This window comes from Antechinus flavipes, chromosome 2, assembly GCF_016432865.1.
Source record: "Antechinus flavipes isolate AdamAnt ecotype Samford, QLD, Australia chromosome 2, AdamAnt_v2, whole genome shotgun sequence".
Lineage (NCBI taxonomy): Eukaryota > Metazoa > Chordata > Mammalia > Dasyuromorphia > Dasyuridae > Antechinus > Antechinus flavipes.
Genome location: NC_067399.1, coordinates 599,368,281 through 599,377,787, shown reverse-complemented (window position 1 = coordinate 599,377,787; position 9,507 = coordinate 599,368,281). Strand labels below are relative to the sequence as shown.

The 9,507-nt window shown below is 34.7% G+C and overlaps 1 protein-coding gene across 1 annotated transcript in view; it reads right to left on the bottom strand.

Annotated features, from left to right (window-relative positions):
• Window positions 1–2,904: 2,904 nt before the first annotated feature.
• Window positions 2,905–9,507, bottom strand: part of DENND10 (DENN domain containing 10) — a 29,960-nt gene continuing 23,357 nt past the window's right edge. Inside the window, exons 8-9 of the mRNA XM_051981526.1 lie at window positions 7,750–7,844; window positions 2,905–4,321 (exon numbers count right to left, since the gene is read on the bottom strand). Coding sequence (XP_051837486.1) covers window positions 4,145–4,321; window positions 7,750–7,844 — 272 coding nt within the window. The 3' untranslated portion in view covers window positions 2,905–4,144. The remainder of the gene's footprint in view (window positions 4,322–7,749; window positions 7,845–9,507) is intronic.

The following is a 9,507-nucleotide window of genomic DNA, read 5'->3' as shown; positions in this document are numbered from 1 at the left end:
AACTCAATACCTCCTGATTTCAGGGCCAGAATTCTCTCCACTGCACCACCTAGCTGCTCCTTGGATGGCATTTTCTTTCCCAAGTCTATTGGAACATCGTGGATCACTGCATTGCTGAGAAGAGACAAGTCTATCTTAATTGATCATCACCAATCTTGCTGCCACTGTGTATAGTGTTCTCCTGGTTCTGCTCAGTTTACTTAGCCTCAGTTCATCCAAGTCCAAGCTTTTCTGAGATCATCCTATTCATTATTTCTTACAGAACAATAATATTACATAGCATTCATTTACCCTAATTTACTCAGCTATTCCCCAACTGATGGGCATCCACTCAAGTTTCCAGTTCCTAGCCATTACAAAAAGGGCTGCTACAAACATTTTTGCACATGTGAGAGCCTTTTTCCCTCTTTTATGATCACCTTGGGATACAAGCCCAATAGTAAATGCCTAAGTATCATAAAAGAATGTAACACTGAAAAGTGATCAAACTCTAATTATAACTAACCTCTGTCCTGGAGGATTGATAAGGAGTAAAAGATACACACACACACACATACACACACACACACACACACACGCGCACACACATGTACGCACACACATACACACACACATATACACACACACACACACATATATATATTTTATGTCAAGGGTAGTTTTCTTAAATTATTTCTGTTATAAGGAAGGGTTCATGAAAGGGAGAAGAGAAGTTATGGTAAAAATAATGTTTAGTACAAAAGGCAGAACTGTAAAAATTTTATTTTTAAATAATGAGGTTTTGTGTCAAGGAATAGCCTGACATCATGTAAAGTACTGCACAGCTAGCAGAGTCAGACCTCCATGCTACTTCCTGTCCATGCGCATACCATGTTGCCTTTATTCCAGCCCTCACTCCCATCTCCCCACCTCCCATCCTTGGACTCCACTCTGGGGACACTGAGCTCCGGTAAATGAGCTTTCACCTTGTCTTAGCTGAAATCAGGTTTTTAAGTCACACCCTTCAGGGCAGGAGTAATCTTGTTTAGTTTTGTATTCTTAGTGCTTGGCACAGGACCTGGTATCATCGTGAGTGCTTTATAATAATGCTTGAAGCTGTCTAAATGAGATCTTGTATTCCTTGTACCTTTAAGTCAACTGAGTGAAGATCCATTTCACAAAGTCTTTTATCCATTATAGATATTTTCTCTGAATATTTCGTCTGGCTCAGCTAATTTTTTCATAAAGCGTTTTAGAGACTGAGTGTTGAAGCTGAAGCATTGCAAAATGAAATGGTTCCTTTCCTCAAGGAGATTATATTCTAGTTTATACACGTATGCAGTATAAGAATATGGAAAATCATTAAAAAGTATTAGGAGGAGGGGAGGCACTAATACCTGGGACCATTGGGACCCTCATATAGGAGTTGCTATAAAAGTGTTGACCAATCTATTGTATCACTTTTTTTCCTCACTCTAATTTAATCTATAAATTTTCTGAGTATGATATAAATTAGTTGGCTCCCATTGTCAAACTTTTTATTAACTCACTGCTATTTTACAATCATCATACTGCTCTCAACTGTGCTTCTAACCAACTTCAATTATGCTCACATATCTAGTATGGGGACTGGACTTAACTGGTGATTTCACTTATTCAGGGAACTCCAGAATGAGGAAATTCCGTTAATAAATGCAGGACAGCACATTAATCTGCAACTTACAATTTTTTATGAGTTAACTAGAAAACTCTGACAAGTTAAGTGACTTAACCAGTATGGGTTAAAAGGCAAGATTTGAATACAGGTCTCCAAGGCCAATTCTAACCAGTACATTATGCTGTATTCTAAATTGATATTGCTCTTGACTGTCACTTTCCACTAAATGTTAACGAGTATGTGCTGGCTTTCTTTTATTAAATTTAGCACAGTGCCTGACACACAGTAGGTACTTAATAAATGTTGACTGGCTTAGCTTGGCTATGGGGGGTTTCCTAGCCTAATAGCCTTCACTTTTTGGCTTTTCACTAATTAAATTTTCACCAAAAATTGTTATTATTCTTTTTTTCTACTTTCCACTTTTGAATATCAATGCCTTCTTTGAACAGACTTGCTTTAATTGTACATAACATCTTTTCACATTTACCTTTCTTTTAATGCCCCATAGGTTTTGTCCTTGTCTGATCTGAGTGCACATGAACAGCTGATTCTAAGGTGACTTCCATGTGAATATCATGGTCAAAGAATTCATCACTTACTAGGCAACCTATTTTTGCTGAGCTTTTCTGAATCCACCTAGGACTTTTCCTGGGTTGCATTTAGTCTCCAAGAATATACTTGAAGCTTTATAGCTTGCTAGAACCCACCAGAGTTTATAATATGGCATAGCATCACTAACAGGATCTTTGGGAAATCAGCATCATCTGGTTTCCTTATTACTTCATTAAGACCCTGGAATATGATGCTGTGATGACTCTACAAAAAACAAAGCTAAACACAGAGAACACTGGGAATGGGTAGAATGTTCAAATAATATGGATTTTGACTGATGAAAAGGTGAATGTGTGGAAACATTAATATTTTGGGCTACTGTTTCAGAAAGAGAAATGGTCTGATTTGAAATTGCTTTGGAGACTTTTGGGAGAAGTATCCCAAGTCTCAACCTTTTGGGGGTATGAGTTACAGAATAAAGTTAAAAAAGAATCAATTTAAAGGTTTTTTTGCTTATTAGTTGCAATTTTTCAATTATTCTAATCATGATGCCATATTTAGTCAGAGTTAATAAGAAATTAAAGGAAGGATAGATTTCAACCACCCAAATCTTTATCAAGTATCAAAAATAATTGCATTTAATAATATAAAGAATCTGTGGTTTTGAAAACTGATAAGCAAATTGGACTCAAAACAAAATAGACACAAAATAAACATGTTATTCATGCTATTCATTTTTATAAAGTGCAGATTTAGTTTTCACTTGGTTCCTCTTAGTAAACATCTTCTCAATTTAAAGACCAAAATGAAAAACAAAGAAATGTTTAAGAGCCTTCTAACACTCAAAAGAAGAAAGTGAAAGAAGCTTTTAACTAAGTTCTTTACTGAGTCATCTTCTTAGCAAGAATTCTTACAGTCAGTGCTATGTTAAGAAAAAGTATATATATGACCACATTAAACAAAATAACTGGCACATATGGTTTGAACATTCATACTAATGTGGAAATTAAAAAAAATTTTCCTATTAAAAAATTATAGTACATGAACAAGGATAGTTGCTTTGCCATATAACCAAACTACCAATAATGAAATTCTTAAAATGGTTCCTGAAGTTTTGGCTCTAACAAAGAGGTGATTCTCACACTCTTTATTGACTATAAAAATTATTTCTGACACAGACATCTATGTATTTTATAGAGATAATATCTTCCTCCATCCCTCAGGTGTATTTCTAGTACAACGTTACTTGAAGTATATTGATGGCTTTAGGAGGCCAGAAGCTTAATTCTGTTAATAGTATAAATATGAACTATTAAAGTTGTCTACTCCTAAGTATAAAATCTCTGCAAACCCAAAATTACAGGCAAAATGTTCAAAGGCCAAAAAAACAAACTGTTTTATACAAGAAAGTGCTCCTGCAGTGTCTTTTTAAATGATCTTTGAGACAATTCTGCAGAAAATTCTGTTGTCTGGCTCAGAAAATAGAGTTCCTCATGAGGAATTCAAGTTCTTCGTAGAAGATTACAAAGCAAAATTTCAGGCTGCTTACTGAAAATAAACCATTACTATTATTATGGCTATGTAATGAGATAAACTGGACTGGTTTTTGTAGTACTAAATTGAAGGCTTTCTGGTTTTCTGTAACTCTGAAAAGCATCTGTTAATTTTGTTCTTATGCTAGGATCCAAGTTGGTTTTTGTAATATTATTTGTGGTAGTGTTACATCATTTTGCTCAACTCCACTGACTTTATAAAACTGTGAAAAATGAGAAAATGAGAAATGTTTCCAGAAGTGCAAGACCTTTCCAGAGGTCTTAAAAACCAAATATCAAAATTTTCAAATAATTCATTAAAAATATAACTTTTCTTTTTCTACTTTTAGAATCTGACATTAGTGGATCACAATAGTAAAGAAGACCTTCATACTGACCACCTGCTATACAATCTATCATGAAATCAGATTTTAAGCATTTGTTCAGCAGCTGCAAGATGACACAGAAAATTTTCCGTAGCTGGTGGAAATCGTTTTTGTTTCAACATCTCAAAGCTGAGCTTTGGTTTCTCTCCATCATCAGAAACTTCTGCAAATGATGCCAGATTGGTCAAGATTTCTCTTGTTTTGAGTGAAATATCCTTTAATAGAGGAAAAGAAATGTGTATGTTAGAATTGGAAAAAAAAAAAAAATCCGAGACCCAAATTCTTTACACCAAAGTTAATAACTAGGAGGTAACTTTGGAGGATAGCGGTTTGTGTATGTACTTGGGGGGAAGGGGCACTTCAGTGTGGCTGTGTATATACCTGTATCCATGCATGTGGTTTTGAGGTTTGTATATAGACATGTACCTGTATGTAAGCATATGCTTGTATGTGCACTGGGGTGTATGTTTGTGTATGTGTATGGGTGTTTCAGGGGAGGTACACAATTATGTGTGTGATTGGAGTATGTGGGTTCATGTGTGTCCTTGGGGGTGTGAGTACATGTATGCATATAATTAAATATATTTTTAGTGACCTATTGACTTGTGATTAGCACTTAATGGAATAAGGAGGTTTTCTCTTTAGACTATAGACCACCTTGAGGCTCTATTAGTCAAATTCCAGGTCCTGTGACATGAGCAACTCCATCAGTATGTATTAAAAACATCCAGTGGGCTAGATGCTGTGCTGTGTGCTGGGAATACAAAGGCAAATATAATGAAATGGTTCCTGCCCTCTAGGGAGTTTATACTCTTAAGGGAATATGCAACATGTACACAGACAAGTAAATACATGATAAGTAACCTGAGGAAAATAATTTGGGGACACATTAAGTATGGTGCAAAGAATGCTAGAGTGGAGAGCCAGAAAAAGCTACCCTCAGTACCTACTAAATATAGGAAGTCAGTTAAGTAAGACACAGCGTCTTTTGGTCTCTTCTCCTAGAAAATGGGAACAATCAGTTCTGCTTTCTTTCTTCTTCCCCTTCGACTTCTTCTAACTGAATTATAAAGTAATCAGCCAATCAGGAGGATGGGGAGGTAAGAAGTAGGCAAGAAAGAAAAGAATTTCAGGTAACTTAGATACTTACTAATGGTTGATTATATCTTATGTAACGTTACCTTGATCATTACTTTGCAATAATATTATTAGTATATAACAATCAACTCCTACAATAATATTTTGAAAAATCACTTTTAACAGCCCTGGGTCAATTGCCCTGTAAGCAACGTTATCTATGGAATTAATCCTCTTTAATAATAATGTGCTCAGTGTTGTATTTACAACATACAAATTAACAACATTTAAAAAATAGATAATACTGTTTCAAGATGCCTTAATTATATTTCTCCCTCACAAAACTCACTTTTTCTGAACTTCCTTTTTTAAAAATTCTGAATAAATAAAATAAGCATTTCCATAACAAAGTGGAATAGAAAAAAAGGTTTGCATCTGAAACTGTAGACCAATTATGTATCACTTGCTATACCTCTTAAATATACAATAAAGTTATCATGTAACTTTCTTTTTTTTTCTCTATTCCTCCCACAAAGGTGTCTGTCTACCTTTAGATGTGATTTGATCATTTAGATTGATTCGATCACCCAAAATTATTCTCAAAATAATATTACTGTATATAATATTCTCTTGGTTCTACTCACTTTATTCTTCATTATTTCATGCAAGTCTTTCCAAGTTTTTCTAAAATCATTACACTCAAGATTTCTTATATTAGAGTAACATTCCAACACAAATATATACCACAATTTGTTTAGCCATTCCCCAGTTGATTGACATCCTCACAATTTCTAGTCCCAAACAACCTTATTCCTGTGGAGGGCAACACTTCATAGTCATCCAAAATCTAAACTATTAAATCTTATGCCCGACTTACTAGACATATTCAAGCTTACTAAATTAATAAGCTGAGGCTCTATGCTTTTCCCAACACAGTGTATCTCTTCCTTCTGTCCCTTTCTCTAGTTACAAAGCTGCTGACCTGGTATATGTTTCCTTTGCTTCACACCTGTTCTACTTCCCTTAAGTCTCTCCCCAATCTCACCCATCCTCACTACAGCTGCCAAAACATTCTTGAAGCACAGTGCTGACCTGGGTAGTCCTCTCCTCAATGAGCTCCAGTGGCTTCCAATTATCTTCAGCATCAACTATTGAATCTTCATTTGCCTTTTGAAGCATTTCACTTCTTGATCCCTTCCAAGAAGTCCAGACTTCTTGCTCTTGCTATCCACATGCTCTACAAATCAGGCACATAGGCCTTCTTGCTGTTCCTTGAATGCAACACTTCTCCTCCCAGTCCCATGTCTGTCCCTCATACCTGGGATTCATCTCTACCTCCTGGCTTCCTTCCAGACTCTGGTCAAATCCTAGCTTTTGCAAGAAGCCTTTTGTAGGCTCCTCTCTCTCACCTTTTTAAGAGCCTTTCCTCTACAATTGTATTCCACTTCTACCATCTCTCTTATATGGACAATTATTGCATGTTGTTTCCCCAATAGAATGTGAATGCCTTGAAGACAGAGACCATGTTTTTTTGCTATTCTCTGTATATTTAGCACAGTATCTAGTACATAGCATTTATAATAAATGTTTATTGACTTATTTCCTCTTTCCTACCTTCCACAATAGCTGTTCCAACGAAATTATCACTCTTTGCAGAAGATATGATGGTACACTTAGAGAATCAACTAAAAAACTACTAGAAATAATTCACAACTTTAGCAAAGTTGCAGGATGCAAAATAAATTCACATAAATTATCAGCATTTTTATATATCACCAACAAAATGTAGCAGCAAGATATACAAATAGAAATTATTTAAAATAACTGTATATAATATAAAATATTTGGGAGTCTACCTACCAAGGCAAAGTTAGGAACTATATGAACACAACCACAATGGCTGTTCCAAACCTCTTTTTTTCTCTTCTCAAACAATATCCATCCCTTCCACCAACCCTCTCATCTGAGGTCCATTTTTCATTCTTAGCTGGGTTTAAAAAAAAAAAAAAAAACCAGCTATCAAGTACTGCATTTTTCTCCACTTCTCACCATCTCACAATCTCCAGCATCACTCCTTACTATTTCATCCTTTATTCCAGGCCACACAATCTCCTCCATCCTCAAAGATTCTCATCGGATCCCCCCATCCCTGCTATCCTCCTATATGTGCATCCTCTACTTCCTACCTTCTTGGTCAAGTTGACAAGAAGAACATCTACCTGCAGTGCCTCTGCTTCCTCTCTTAAACCTCATTCCAACACAGCTTCCAACCTCATCATTCCTCTGAAATGACTTTTTCCAAATTACCAATGATCTTTGAAAACCTAAAAACTAATAGCTTTTTCTCAACTATTATCCTCCTTTATATTCTTTAGAATTTGACATAAATTACTTTCTCTTCTCTGATATTCTAATTACTCTCTCCTAATTCTCTTTCTAGTTGTCTCACCATCTCTTCTCTTCCTCCTTTTCTTCTTCATCGCCTAGTACATCAGATGCACTTTTAAAATGTTTGTGGGAGAAAAAATGTTTGAGGTTTGACTGATTTAGAGAATCAAAGAATTACCTTGATTACTTGGCTGTCTGATTTTTCTGGATCTTCTGCAGACTGAACAATTAGCTGACCAATTTCTTTGTGTAATTTCCCCATTGTCATGGCTTCTGTGATATACCAAGAATATTTATGTCAGGTAGAGATTAGGGAAATAATTATTGCTTGTGTTTACTAACATAACAAGTAGTTAAGGAAATTTTCAAGATACAAACAGCCACAAAGACTTTTTCTATGACAGAAAAATAATACTATGCTACAAATTACGGCACGTGCTACATATCAAAATTAAAGGGAAAACAAAATACAAATCCACTTGCTCTTTTAAAATGTTTTTGCTACAAATCCTGGAAATATATGAACACAATGAAAACAATTTTCACACAAAGGCAGATTTAAACAACTGAAGAAATATTAATTGCTCATGAGTAAGCTTAGCCAAAGGCAATTCTGACAAAGTTTATTTATTTATTCAGTGCCATACTAATCAATCGATCAAAAAAGTATTCTATAGACCTAGAAAAAATAATTTTAAAAATCACCTGGAAGAACAAAAAGTCAAATATATCAAGAGAATCAATGAAAAAAAAAAATGCAAAGGAAGCCAGTATATCAGTACACCAAGATTTTAAATCATATTAAAAAATAAATAAAATAATTTTTAAAAGAAAATGGTAATCATGAAAACAATTAGGCACTAAGAAATAGAGTGGTGAATCAGTGGAATAGATTAGGTATACAATGACCACAGTAATCTAATATTTGGTAAAACCAAAGATCTAAGTTTGGGAGGACAAGAACTCACTATTTGACAACAATTTGATTGGAAAACTGGAAAGTAGTTTGGCAGAAACTAGGCATAGACTGTTATCTCACACTCCACACCAAGATAAGTTCAAAATAAATAAAGGGTATAAAATAAATTAGGGGAGCATAGAAAAATTTATCTGTTAAATCTGTGGGTAAGATGAGGATTTATGATCAAACAAGAGAAAGAATCATAGGACATAAACAGGATAATTTTAAATACATGAAATTTAAATGATTTTATACAGCCAAAATTAAAAGAAAAACAAGTGGAGAAAAAAAATTATATTGAGTTCTCTGAGAAAATCTTAATTTCTCAACTACTTGATGAACTGAGCCAAAAACATAAAAACAACAGCCATTCCTCTTATAATGAACTGATGCAAAGTGAACCAGGAAGAGCACTGTACACAGAAAGAACAAAACTGAAAGGAAGAAACTGTGAAAGAAAGAATTCTGATCAAGACAGTAGTAATCTAAAACAATTCCAAAGGATTCATAATGAAAAATGCTATCCAGAGAAAAGAATGCTTCTGAATAAAGATTGAAGCACATTTTTTTACTTTCTGTGTGTTTGTGTTTGTGTGTGTGTGTGTGTGTGTGTGTGTGTGTGTGTGTGTCTTTTGTGACATAGCTAATATAGAAATGTTTTGCACGACTTTAATTGTATAATCTAAGAAAAATGTGCTTATTGTCAGGAAAAAAAAAACCCTTCTATTTCTGTTTCTTAAAATAAAACCAAGCTAAGGCTCTCAAATACTACTACTATATGGAGTATGGCTTTAAAACAATGAGACATTGTCTTTATGCTCCTTATGGAATCAGTTTTATTACTTTATAAGCATAATTTAGGCTGTTAAAATTTGTCTTCCTGGGGGCACAGTGGATAAAGCACCAGCCCCGAAGTTAGGAGGACCTGAGTTCAAGTCTGATCTCAGATACTTAACAGCTCCTCACTGTGGGACC